The sequence below is a fragment of the Theropithecus gelada genome, chromosome 1 (assembly GCF_003255815.1).
Source record: "Theropithecus gelada isolate Dixy chromosome 1, Tgel_1.0, whole genome shotgun sequence".
In the NCBI taxonomy this organism is placed as follows: domain Eukaryota; kingdom Metazoa; phylum Chordata; class Mammalia; order Primates; family Cercopithecidae; genus Theropithecus; species Theropithecus gelada.
Window position 1 is genome coordinate 52,279,434 of NC_037668.1, and position 13,667 is coordinate 52,293,100.

Sequence of the window (13,667 nt, forward strand, 5' to 3'; positions counted from 1 at the left end):
CTCTCTTTCCCTCCTCCCTGCATTTCCTGTAAATAATCTCAAGACCCCTTTGTACTCTTAAATTATTGAAGGCCTCAAACAGCTTTCAGTTATGTGGGTTATATATACTGATTTTACTATATTAGAAATTAAAGCCGAGAAATTAGCCTGGGCAATATGGTGAGATCCTTATCACTACAAAAAATTTAAAAAAATTAGCTGGGCTTGGTGGCGTGTGCCTCTGGTCCCAGCTACTTGGGAGGCTGAGGTAAGAGAATCGCTTGAGCCCAGGAAGTCAAGGCTGCAGTGAGCCATGATTGTGCCACTGCACTCCTGCTTTGGTGACTAGTCTCAAAAAAAAAAAACCCTGAGAAATTTTAAAAATATTTATTTACTAATTCATTTAAATATAGAACAATAATGAACCTACTACTTATTATAAAACATTTTTAATGTAAAACAACTGTATTTCCCAAAACAAAAAATAGTGAGAAGAGTGGCATTCTTTTACATTTTTGCACATCTTGGAAGAGATTTCTTGTGTCTGCTTCTGCATTCATTACTTTGTGATATCTTATGCCAAGTAGCCAAGTAAATTTGGAAAACTTTACTTATATGTGCATGAGAGGAGAATGAGAGTGAAGAAGGCAAATGATGCCTTAGTGTTATAAGAATAGTTCTGACATCATGGATCACCTGGTGAAAGGATCTCCTGGCTTACAATTTCAGAAGCGGCAGCCCCAGAGGCTGCTTTCTTTCGTTTGTTTTTGTTGTTGTTGTTGTTGTTGTTTTAAGACAGGGTCTCACTCTGTTGCCCAGACTGAAATGCAGTGATGTGATCACCATTCACTGCAGCCTCGACCCCCTGGGCTCAGCCTCAGCTACAGGCACATGCCACCACACACAGCTAATTAAAAAAATTTTTTTATAGAGATAGGGTCTCACTCGAGATAGGCTGGTCTCGCTCGAACTCCTGGACTCAAGCAATCCTCCTGCCTTGGCCTCTCAAAGTGCTAAGGTTACAGGTATGAGCCACTGCTTGCAGCCTGCCCCAGAGGCTTGATTAGATTCAGAGTCAACTTTTTTGGTAAGAATACTTCATGATGCTATATTATATACTTCATATTTTGTCATTAGGAAACACACCATATCTGGTCATCTCATTTTTTGATCCTAAGATTCATTGGTGGGTTTGGGTGAGCCATTTTGCTTTTTTAATAAGATAGTACAAACATTTCTTGCTGTTAGTAGTTGTCAGCATAACAGTTTCACCATCTTTATCAGTGTGTTGTGGTATTTTCAATTTTTCCTAATCAACAGGAGGAAGATATCTTATTGTTTACTTTTAAATTCCCTTTATAGTTGTGCTATTTTACATTTTTCTATGTGTTCACTTGTTTTATCTCTTATCAATTTCTTTTGACCCATACCTATTTGATGTTTTTGATGACCTTTGAAATGAATTTGGACAAAATCCTTAGGTAATGTAGATTTTAAGCTTTTCTCACTCACTATAATACTTTGTCCATTCTTTGTTGCTTTTTACCTTTCATTATGCCATCTTTTATATATTGAAGTAATTTTGATATTAGATAGTCTAATCTGGTGATCCTTTCCCTTGTTAAGCCTGGACTTCGATGAATCATGGGAAAGAAATAGCACCAGAATTTGGAATCTTATAAAGGTGAAGATGACTGCAGGAATCAGCTGCTTTTCTCCTTTATTTTGCCAAAAAGAAAAAGAAAAAAAAGGCCCAAGGAAGTCATGAGTTACCCATCTTTACACAGTTAATTGGGGCCAGAGTTGAAACCAGAGACTCACTCTCCAAAATATTTTTTTCCTCCTCATTCTATCCCTGTCTCTAATGAGTGCCTTAGTTAATTTGGAATGAGAATGATGGATTTTGTATTTTGGTTAAAAAAAATCAAAGAATTTTCTTACCATAAATTATGTATTTTGTGGAGCTTTGCTTCTTATTAGAATACTATTACAGCTATTATACCTAGTGGAAAAGTACTCTCCCTTGCCCTTCCTTTCCCCTTTCCTTTTCTTTCCTTTCCTTTTCTTTCTTTCGAGACAGTCTTGCTCTGTCATCAGGCTGGAGTGCAGTGGCGCGATCTTGGCTCATCGCAATCTCCGCCTCCCAGGTTCAAGTGATTCTCCTGCCTCAGCCTCCCAAGTAGCTGGAACTACAGGCACACGCCACCGTGCCCAGCTAATTTTTATATTTTTAGCAGAGATGGAGTTTCACCTTGTCGGCCATGATAGTCTTGATTTCTTGACCTTGTGATCTGCCTCCCTCAGCCTCCCAAAGTGCTGGGATTACAGGTGTGAGCCACCGCGCCCGGTCGAAAAATACCATTTCTTTTTTTTTTAAGATGGAGTCTCGCTCTGTCACCCAGGCTGGAATGCTGTGGCAAGATTTCTGCTCACTGCAGCCTCTGCCTCCGGGGTTCAAGTGATTCTCCTGCCTCAGCCTCCTGAGTAGCTGGGATTACAGGCGCATGCCACCACACCCGCTTAATTTTTGTATTTTTAGTAGAGATGGGGTTTCACCATATTGGTCAGACTGGTCTCAAACTTCTGACATCATGATCCTCCTGCCTTGGCCTCCCAAAGTGCTGGGATTACAGGCATGAACCACCGTGCCTGGGTGAAAAATACCATTTCTTATTCAGTTTTATATATTTTAAAATTTAGAACCACTTTGATCTCTTTTCCTCCCCTCCCCTCCCTTCCTCTTCTTTTCAGACAGGGTTTCGCTTTGTCACCTAGGTTGGAGTGCAGTGGTACATTCTCAGCTCACTGCAATCTCCGCCTCCTGGGTTCAAGTTCTTCTCCTGCCTCAGCCTCCCAAGTAGCTGGGACTATAGGCACACGCCACCATGCCCGGCTAATTTTTTGTATTTGTAGTAGATAAGGGGGTTTCACCATGCTGGCCAGGCTGGTCTCAAACTTCTGACCTCAGGTGTTCCACCTGCCTCCGCCTCCTAAAGGGCTGGGATTACAGACGTAAGCCACCACGCCTGGACAATTTATTTATTTTCTTTTTGAGATAGGGTCTCTCTGTCACCCAGGCTGTAGTGCAGTGGTGCAATCATGGCTCACTCCAGCTTCAACTTCCCAGGCTCAAGTGATCCTCCCACCTCAGCCTCCCTGGTAGCTGGGACTGTAGGCATGCACCACCATGCCTGGCTAATTTTTTATATTTTGTGGAGACAGGATCTCACCATGTTGCCCAGGCTGAGTCTCAAACTCCTGGGCTCAAGCAATCTCACACCTCAGCCTCCGATAGTGCTACGATTACAGATGCAAGCCACCGTGCCTGGCCAACTTTGAGAATTTAAAGTATTATTGGTGTTTTAGAGTAAAAACTGATCTGATTTTGACCAATATTTTGCCCAACAGGAAGCCTGCAGACCTGCAGAACTTGGCTCCCGGGACCCACCCACCATTTATAACTTTCAACAGTGAAGTCAAAACGGATGTAAATAAGATTGAGGAATTTCTTGAAGAAGTCTTATGCCCTCCCAAGTGAGTATCAAAGAAAATATGTATGAAAATATTGTCACTTCTTTGAAACTTGTGTTACTTGTCTGTAGAGATCTTTCTCACAGCATTAATTTGGAATGACTAGGACTCTCTTCTATGTTTCTTATAATTAATGTTACACAGATAAAAGAATTGGCTTCCAGCTAGGCCAATAAGCCATACTAAGAAAGGTGGGGATTTGTCTCAGCTGTAGAGTACATGATAAAAACAGATTTGGGATGTGTGTGATAGATCAGGAAAGACTGGTTATTTCTGGGCAGTAGGTCTCAAACTGAGAGAGAAGTTTAAAGAGGAGAAGGAGTGGGGAAAGACACATTTCAGCTGAACCCAGTAAGAATCATCTTAGCAGGAGTGTGGCACAGACTGCTATGAGATTTGATTTCAGTTCATTTTAAAGTTAACTTTCTAAAGCTATAATCCAAGGGAATTTCGACTTTTCAGACCGTGTCCCTAGGATTGAGAGTTTTTATTTACTTATTTCTTTGAGGTGTTCCAGACGTCTAGGTCCCGGATGTACTGTAATGATAGTTACCTAAATTGCAAATATGCAGTTTTGCATCATACTATAATCTTGGCATAGGTTCAAAGCATTATTTGTTTCTTTTAGGCTTTTCCAGTTTCATGATCCTGAAAATTGACATGTTTTGTTTCTACTGACCCAAACCTTTCATGCTGGTTAACTTGACCCTTGCCCTCCATGTCCAGATATGTTTTCCAGGAATGGGATTATTGAGACAGAGGGGTCTAAAATAATTATAGGCATACCCTGAAGGGTATGGTTCCAGACCATTGCAGGTTAGGTTCCACACCACTGTGATAAAATGAATATTGGAATAAAATGAGTCACATGAAATTTTTGGTTTCCCAGTGCATGTAAAAGTTATATTTATAGTAGTATACTGTAGTGTTTTAAGTGTGCAATAATAGCATTATGTCTGAAAATATTGCATATACCTTAATTTAAAAATACTTTTTTGGCCAGGCTGGGTGCGGTGGCTCATGCCTGTAATCTCAGCACTTTGGGAGGCCGAGGCAGGCGAATCACCTGATATTGGGAGTTTGAGACCAGCCTGACCAACATGGAGAAACCCTATCTCTACTAAAAATACAAAATTAGCCGGGCATGGTGGCACATGCCTATAATCCCAGCTACTCAGGAGGCTGAGTCAGGAGAATCGCTTGAACCCGCGAGGTGGAGGTTGTAGTGAGCTGAGATTGTGCCACTGCATTCCAGCTTGGGTGACAAAAGCAAAACTCTATCTCAAAAAAAAAAAAACAAAAAAAAAAACATTGTTGACAAATGCTAATGGTTATCTGAGCCTTCAGCAAGTCAATCTTTTTGCCGATGAGGGTCTTGCCTTGATGTTGCTGGCCACTGACTGATCAGAATGGTGGTTGCTGGTTGGGGTGACTGTGGCAATTTCTTGAAGTAGACAACAATGAATTTTTCTACATTGATGGACTCTTCCTTTCATGAAAGATTTCTCTGTAATATGCAATACTGTTTGATAGCATTTAAAAATTTTTAAATAAATATTCTTTGCCTGAGGCTAATCTCAAGAGGTCCTGAGAACATGCGCCCCGTTTGATAGTGTTTTACCCACAGTAGAACCTTTTTCAAAATTAGAATCCATCTTCTGAAACCCTCCTGCTGTTTGAACAACTAAGTTGATGTAATATTCTAAATTCCTTGTTGTCATTTCATCAATGTTCTTAGCATCTTCACTAGGTATAGATTCTATCTCAAGAAACCATTTTCTTTGCTCATTCATAAGAAGCAACTCCTCATTGTTTCAAATTTTATTATGAAGGTAGAACAATTCGATTACATTTTCAGGCTCCACTTCTAATTCTAGTTCTCTCGCTATTTTCAACATATACGTAGTTCCTCCCTCCGCTGACATCTTGAACCTGTGAATGTCATCCATGAGGGTTAGAATCCACTTCCTCCAAACTCCTGTTAATGTTGCTATTTTGACCTCCTCCCATGAATCATGAATATTCGTTTTTGTTTTTTTTTTTGGATGGAGTTTTTGTTCTTATCACCCAGGCTGGAGTGCGGTGGTGCAATCTTGGCTCACCGCAACCTCCGCCTCCCAGGTTCAAGCGATTCTTCTGCCTCAGCCTCCCGAGTAGCTGGGATTACAGGTGCTTGCTGCCATACCCACCTAATTTCTTTGTATTTTTTAGTAGAGATGGGGTTTTGCCATTTTGGCCAGGCTGGTCTTGAACTCCTGGCCTCAGGTGATCCGCCTATCTCGGCCTCCCAAAGTGCTGGGATTACAGGTGTGAGCCACCAGGCCCAGCTGAATGTTCTTAATTGCATCTAGAATGGTAAATCCTTTCCAGGTCAGTTTGCTTTGCTCAGATCCATCAGAGGAATCACTTTCTATGGCCTTTTGAAATGTGTTTATTAAATAATAAGACTTGAAAGTCAAAATTACTCCTTAATTTATGGACTGCAGAATGGATGTTGTGTTAGCAGGCATGAAAACAACCATGATCTCCCTGTATACCGCTATCAGAGTTCTGGGGTGACTAGTGCATTGTCAATGAGTGGTAATATTTAGAAAGGAATCTTTTTTTCCTGGGCAGTGGCTCTCAACAGTGGGCTTAAAATATTTAGTAAACCACACTGTGAACAGATGGATGTGCCATTATCCAGGTTTTTTTTATTGTTCCATTTATAGAGCATGTGCAGAGTAGCTTCAGTATAATTCTTAAGGGTTCTGCAAATTTTGGAATGGAAGATGAGCATGGGTTTCAACCTAATGTCAGCAGCTGCATTAGACTCTAACAGACTCAGCCTGTCCTTTGAAGATTTGAAACCAGACATTGAGTTTTCCTCTGTAGCTCTGAAAATCATAGATGACATCTTCTTTCAATAGAAGGTTTTGTCTGCATTGAAAATCTGTTTAGTGTAGCCGCCTTCATCAATGATGTATCTAGAAGATCAATTCTAGATAGATCATTGATCATTTATTTCTACCTTCCCAGAAGTCCTAACCTTCCTTTCATCCCTAGTAAAGTATCTCCAGACCAACCTAAGAAAACCATATCTTGATTTTTTCCTCCAGGCCATGCATATAATTAGAATGCCAGTAAATCAAAGCTAGGATATTTGTGAATATAAATTGAAGCTTTACATCTCTTAATAGAGTGCTGTTATGAACATACATTCAACTTAGTGGAAATAACTTTTTTTTTGAGACAGGGTTTCACTCTTGTTGCTCAGGCTGGAGTGCAATGGCGCAATCTTGGCTCACTGCAACCTCTGCCTTTCAGGTTCAAGAGATTCTCCTGCCTCAGCCTCCCAAGTAGCTGGAATTACAGGCGTCACCACCACGCCCAGCTAATTTTTTGTATTTTTAGTAGAGATGGGATTTCACCATTTGGCCAGGCTGGTCTCGAACTCCTGACCTCAGGTGATTCACCCGCCTCGGCCTCCCAGAGTGCTGGGATTACAGGCATGAGCCACTGTGCCTGGCCATACTTTTTTTTTTTTGGGATGGAGTCTGATTCTGTCGCCCAGGCTGGAGTATAGTGGCACAATCTCGGCTCACTGCAACCTCCGCCTCCTGAGTTCAGGCGATTCTCCTGCCTCAGTCTCTCGAGTAGCTGGGATTACAGGCACCTGCCACCACGCCCGGCTAATTTTTTTTTTGTAGTTTTAGTAGAGATGGGGTTTCACCATATTGGCCAAGCTGCTCTTGAACTCCTGACCTTGTGACCTGCCCGCCTCGGCCTCCCAAAGTGCTGGGATTACAGGCATGAGCCACCGCGCCCAGCCATACTTTTTTTTTTCTTCTTTTTTTTAAGAAAAAAAAAAAGACAATGTGTTGTACTGTCACCCAGGGGCTGGAGTGCGGTAGTGCTGTCTTGGCTCACTGCAGCCTCTGACTCCTAGGCTCCTGCGTAGGATGATCCTCCTGCCTCAGCCTTCCAAATAGGTGGGACCACAGGCATGCACCACTATGACCCACTTCTGGATCCCCTTTTGGTCTGGGGTTTTTTGTTTTTTTTTTGACATGGTCTTGCTCTGTTGCCCAGGCTGGAGTGCAGTGGTGCGATTATGGCTCACTGCCCCCCGCCTCGACCTCCTAGGCGCGAGTAATTCCCCTGAGGAGCTGGGAGTACAGGTGTGTGCCACCATGCCCAGCTAAGTTTTTAAAAATTTTTGTGGAGTTGGGGTCTTGCTTTGTTACCCAGGTTGGTCTCAAACTCATGGGCTCAATCAATCCTCCTGCCTCAGTCTCCCAAATTGCTGAGATTACAGATGTAATCTGTCATGCCTGGCTCCTTTTTAGTCTTAAAAGTGTCAGCTCTGAGATAAGTTCCATATTTGCCAACTTGCTCTCAGACACTAATTGAAAATGGTCTTCTATCTAGAAGATCAATTCTAGATAGATCATTGATGAAGGTAGATCTGATTTTCTAGATAGATCATCTGATGAAGGTGATGAAGAAAGATCTAGATAGATCAGCTAGATCTTCTAGATAACTGGCTGCATGCATCTTCTGCATAAGCATTTGCTGCTTTATGTTTTACTTTTATGTTACGAAGATGGCCTCTTTACTTAAACCTCACAAACCAACCTCTGCTACCTTCAAACTTTGCTTCTGTAGCTTTGTCACCTCTCTCTACCTTGACAGAACTGAAGCAAGTTAGGGCCTTGCTCTGGATTAGGCTTTGGCTTAGGGGAATGCTGTGGCTGGTTTGATTATCTGGACCACTCAAACTTTGTCCCTATGTCGTCTCCACTAAATGATGGGGTTCCACCATGTTGGCCAGGCTGGTCTTGAAATCCTGACCTCAAGGTATCCGCCCACCTCGGCCTCTCAAAGTGCTGGGATTACAGGTGTGAGCCACTGCGCCTGGCCCAGTTACTCAGTATTGATCCATTCATTTATTGATTGATTTATTCATTCTGCAAAGGGTTAATGGACTACAAAGCACTGTGAATATATTAGTAAATAAAACACAGTTCTTGCCCTCAAGTACAGTCAAGTATGGGTGGAGAGGTGGTTATGGTGGTGGGACCGGAAAGTGAATGGAATCAGGAAAGGCTTTAGAGAAGAGTCAGCGCTTGAACTGTCTTAATTTAAAAAAATAAAAAGATGTTCAGCAGTTGAACAAAGGAGTGACAGGTGTTCCACAGCAGAAGAGTCATTTTAAATACATAGTATAAACATATATATTATACACATACTACACATAAATAGTATGTAATGTATATTATAATTAATAATATATGTATATTTGGGAGAGTGGCTGAACTGTGATGTGCATGGTTGGGATGGTAAGCAGGAAGACTGATGAACAACAATGCCTCTGTCTAACTAGCTTCTCATCTGTTGTGAGCAGAATTGCTCTCTGGTTAACAATCTTGTGCTAAGCCTAAGATTTTATTTTCTTAATTCTTTTTTCTACTAAAATTCTAAAAGCCTATCCTCTACTATCCTTCCTGCCCTTCTAAGAGCCTGGAGCTTTTTTTATCTCTACCTTCCCAGGAGTCCTAACTTTCCTTTCATCCCTAGTAAAGTATCTCCAGACCAACATTAAGAAAACTTATCTTCATTTTTCCTCCAGGCCATGCATATAATTAGAATGCCAATAAATCAAAGCTAGGATATTTGTGAATATAAATGGAAGCTTTATATCTCTTAATAGGGTACTATTATGAACATGCATTCAACTTAGTGGAAATAACTTTTTTTTTTTTTTGAGATGGAGTTTCACTCTTGTTGCCCAGGCTAGAGTGCAATGGCGCAATCTTGGCTCACTGCAACCTCTGCCTCTCAGGTTCAAGAGATTCTCCTGCCTCAGCCTCCCAAGTAGCTGGAATTGCAGGCGTCCACCACCACGCCCAGCTGATTTTTTGTAATTTTAGTAGAGACGGGATTTCACTATGTGGCCAGGCTGGTCTCGAACTCCTGACCTCAGGTGATTCACCCGCCTCGGCCTCCCAGAGTGCTGGGATTGTAGGCATGAGCCACCGCGCCTGGTCCTAACTTTTTTTTTTTTTTTTTTTTTTTGAGATGGAGTCTCACTCTGTCGCCCAGGCTGGAGTGCAGTGGTGCAATCTCGGCTCACTGCAACCTCCGCCTCCTGGGTTCAGGCAATTCTGCTTCAGTCTCTCGAGTAGCTGGGATTACAGGCACCTGCCACCACGCCTGGCTAATTTTTTTTTGTAGTTTTAGTAGAGACGGGGTTTCACCATATTGGCCAAGCTGCTGTTGAACTCCTGACTTTGTGACCTGCCTGCCTCGGCCTCCCAAAGTGCTGGGATTACAGGCATGAGCCACCGCGCCCAGCCATACTTTAAAAACAAAAACAAAAACAAGAAAACATCAGACAATGTCTTGTACTGTCGCCCAGGCTGGAGTGCAGTAGTGCTGTCTTGGCTCACTGCAGCCTCAAACTCCTAGGCTCCTGTGTAGGATGATCCTCCTGCCTCACCCTTCCAAATAAGTGGGACCACAGGCAGGCACCACTATGTCCCACTTCTGGATCCCCTTTTTTGTCTGTCTTTTTTTTTTTTTTTTTGACATGGTCTTGCTCTGTTGCCCAGGCTGGAGTGGAGTGGTGTCATTATGGCTCACCGCAGCCTCGACCTCCTAGACTCGAGCAGTTCCCCTGAGGAGCTGGGAGTACAGGTGTGTGCCACCATGTCCCGCTAAGTTTTAAAAATTTTTGTAGAGATGGGGTCTTGCTGTGTTACCCAAGTTGGTCTCAAACTCATGGGCTCAATCAATCCTCCTGCCTCAGTCTCCCAGATTGCTGGGATTACAGATGTAAGCTGTCATGCCTGGCCCCTTTTTAATCTTAAAAGTGTCAGCTCTGAGATAAGTTCCATATTTGCCAACTTGCTCTCAGACACTAATTGAAAATGATCTTCCTCTTGTGTCACTGTAGATCATTGTATCAACATTAAATTATAAATGGAGAAGCAAGCAGTTTGAATTATTATTCATTCTCTATGAAGGGAACTTTTGTTTTAAAGCATTGTCTGAAGTGCTTATTATATGAATTCTTCCAAGTATTTTTAAGTTTTTAAAATTAGTGTGCTGATAACATACGTATGACTTTAGTTAAATGGACATTTCCTCATATTCTCTTATATCCTTCAACAACAACAACAATGAAGACTTTTCGGCTGGGCATGGTGGCTCATGCCTGTAATCCCAGCACTTTGGGGGACGACAGCGGGTGGATGGCTTGAGCTCAGGAGTTCAAGACCAGCCTGGGCAACATGATGAAACCCAGTCTCTACAAAAAATACAAAAATTAGCTGGGTGTGGTGGCATATACCTGTAGTCCCAGGTACTGGGGAGCCTGAGGTGGGAGGATTGCTTGGGCCTGGGAGGCAGAGGTTGCAGTGAGCTGAGATCATGCCACTGTATTCCAGCCTGTGTGATACAGCAAGACCCTGTCTCAACAAAAAAAAGAAGGAAAAAAAAGAATTTTCATTATTCCTTCTCATTTCCCTCTGAGGGAAAGTGACATTAAGAGAAATAGTAGAGTTAATACGGAATATTCTGGATTCTTAGCATGTAATGCCCTGTAAGACATCATCGCTTTAAATTGGACCTTGAAAATAAACATTTTCATATTGCTTTTTTATATAAAAATTCCAGCCCCATTATATTTGAGCATATTCATAGAAACACTGTAACCAGAGATGGTCTTTTTCATTCAGTTTAAATACATGGGAATCTTTGTGTTATAAATGTTCACAATGTGCCAAATCCCCTGTAGGGGTAAAAATTTTTACTACTACTTTGTTTTTTGTTTTGTTTTGTTTTGTTTTTGTTTAGAGACAGGGTCTTGCTCCTTGCTGTGTCCACCCAGACTGGAATGCAGTGGTGTAATCTTACCTCACGGTAGCCTCCACCTCCCAGGCTCATAATCTTCCTCTCTCAGCCTCTTGAGTAGCTGGGACTACAGGTGCACATCATCAAGCCCAGCTAATGTTTGTATTTTTTTGTAGAGAGTAAGATCACTTTCAATTGGTGTCTGAGAACAGGGTCTCGCCATGTTACCCAAGCTGTGGTTTTGAACTCCTGGGGTCAAGCCATCTGCCTGCCTCAGCCTCCCAAAGTGCTGGGATTACGGGCGTGAGCCACCGTGCCTGACCAAGGATTGTTTTTGATGTTGCTTATCCCGGTGCTGTTATTAATAACACTCAAGTGCTAATTATGCGTCATGCATTGTGCTTTGTGGGTTATTTTGTGGATTATCTCTGTTAATCCTCACAAAGACTTTGTGAAGAAACTGAAGATGTAATCCAAATAATTTGTCCAAGGTTTCACAGTTAATGGTAGCAGAGCAGGGATACTTTTGAAACCATATCAATATGACTTCAGAAATCTGTGTTTCATCTGTTCTGTGCTTTCTGCTTCTCATTTTATTGGGTTTGGCTTTTGTGAAAGAAGGAAAATGTTAAGTCTTTAATTGGGATTGTGCTTTAATGAGTACAAAATTGAAAGCTAGCCCAAGTTTAGAGGAAAGGTAGGAGAGAAATCAAAGATAGTTTACTTGACTATGAGCAAGTGGGACCAAAGGTGGTTATTAAACTTAATTCAATGAATTCTTTTTTGTTTGTTTGTTTGGAGACAGAACCTTGCTGTGTTGCCCAGGTTGAAGTGCAGTGGTGCCTTCTTGGCTCACTGCAACCTCTGCCTCCCAAGTTGAAGCGATTCTCCTGCCTCAGCCTCCCGAGTAGCTGGGATTACAGGTGTGCACCACCATGCCCGGCTAATTTTTGTATTTTTAGTAGAGACAGGGTTTCACAATGTTGGCCAGGCTGGTTTGGAACTCCTGACTTCAAGTGATCCGACCACCTTGGCCTCCCAAAGTGCTGGGATTACAGGTGTGAGCCACAGTGCCCGCCCTTACTTAATTCAGTAAATTCTTTGAAAAAGGAGGTGAATCTTAATTGTTCTGATGAATTTTTATTTGTATGCATTGAAACAGCATGTTTGAAGTGGGAATGCCTTCTTTTTAGTGGGCTCTATGGACCCAGAATGTGAAATGCTAATTAATTAGCATAATTTTCATCATGCAGAATTGTTTCTAGGGGATGAGTGGGAGGAGGAAGGGTTTCTGGGATCACAAGCTGCATTTATTTTCCTTTCCTCTGTTGTGCTATATTGTTCTAGGGCGCACCCAGGGACCATTCTGTCTCACTGCCTTTTCCTTTCAGAACAAGGAGGTCGCAGGTCTTTATTGCTAGTCTTCTTCAGGCTCTGCTTATAAGACTTTGTTTCTAAATAGGATGAGGAGAAAAGGGAGAAGAATTGTGCAAGCTGGTAGACTGGAATCTGGCATTTCTAATTATATGTTTTTGGCATGTGATGTACTGAGAACTGAGTGGTTTTTTGTGAACACTTCCTGATTTAATCATGACAATATATAAATACAGGCAATTGTCTACTCTAGAGTTGCTTAACATTGAGAGGCTAATGAAAAGCTCAAATTAAATAACTTTTACTGGTGTATGTGACTATAGATTTTAAAGTGAACTTTCCCAGGGAAAGTATTTTTGTGTATATTTTTTAGTTCTTGCTTGAATGAAGAAACCACTTTGCTAAAAAACTTTGAAACTTGGATTTTTAACTGAAACAGCCTAGATACTTAGCTAACTTACTGATAAAAAGATAAAATAGGAGGAAGCTAGATAAATTTGGAGCAGCATGCTATAAAATGTTATTAAGCCTTTTTAAAAAATGAGACATACAGTCTGGGCACGGTGGATCATGAGGTCAGCAGTTTGAGACCAGCCTGACCAACATGGTGAAACCCTGTCTCTACTAAAAATACAAAAAATATTAGCTGGACGTGGTGGTGGGTGCCTGTAATCCCAGCGACTTGGGAGGCTTGGGAGAATCGCTTGAAACTGGAAGGAGGAGGTTGCAGTGAGCTGAGATTGTGCCACTGTACTCTAGCCTGGGCAATATGAACAAAACTCTGTCTCAAAAAAAAAAAAGAGAGAGAGAAAGACATACAAAAAAGGAATTTACAAGGCTAATCAGCCTTCATTTTTACATTTACACCAGAAAGGAGAAAATGCCTGAGATCTTTCCTAAAAGCATAGAAACATTCTTAGCTAGTCTACCTTTTTTTTTTTTCCTGA

General features: G+C 41.8%; 1 protein-coding gene across 4 annotated transcripts in view; it reads left to right on the forward strand.

Moving 5' to 3' along the window:
• CLIC4 (chloride intracellular channel 4) overlaps window positions 1-13,667 on the forward strand; it is a 97,850-nt gene that overhangs the window by 66,323 nt on the left and 17,860 nt on the right. For all 4 annotated transcript variants that reach the window (XM_025365896.1, XM_025365890.1, XM_025365908.1 and 1 more), the window contains one exon: window positions 3,388-3,513. In XM_025365896.1, the coding sequence (XP_025221681.1) occupies window positions 3,388-3,513 (126 nt within the window). The remainder of the gene's footprint in view (window positions 1-3,387; window positions 3,514-13,667) is intronic.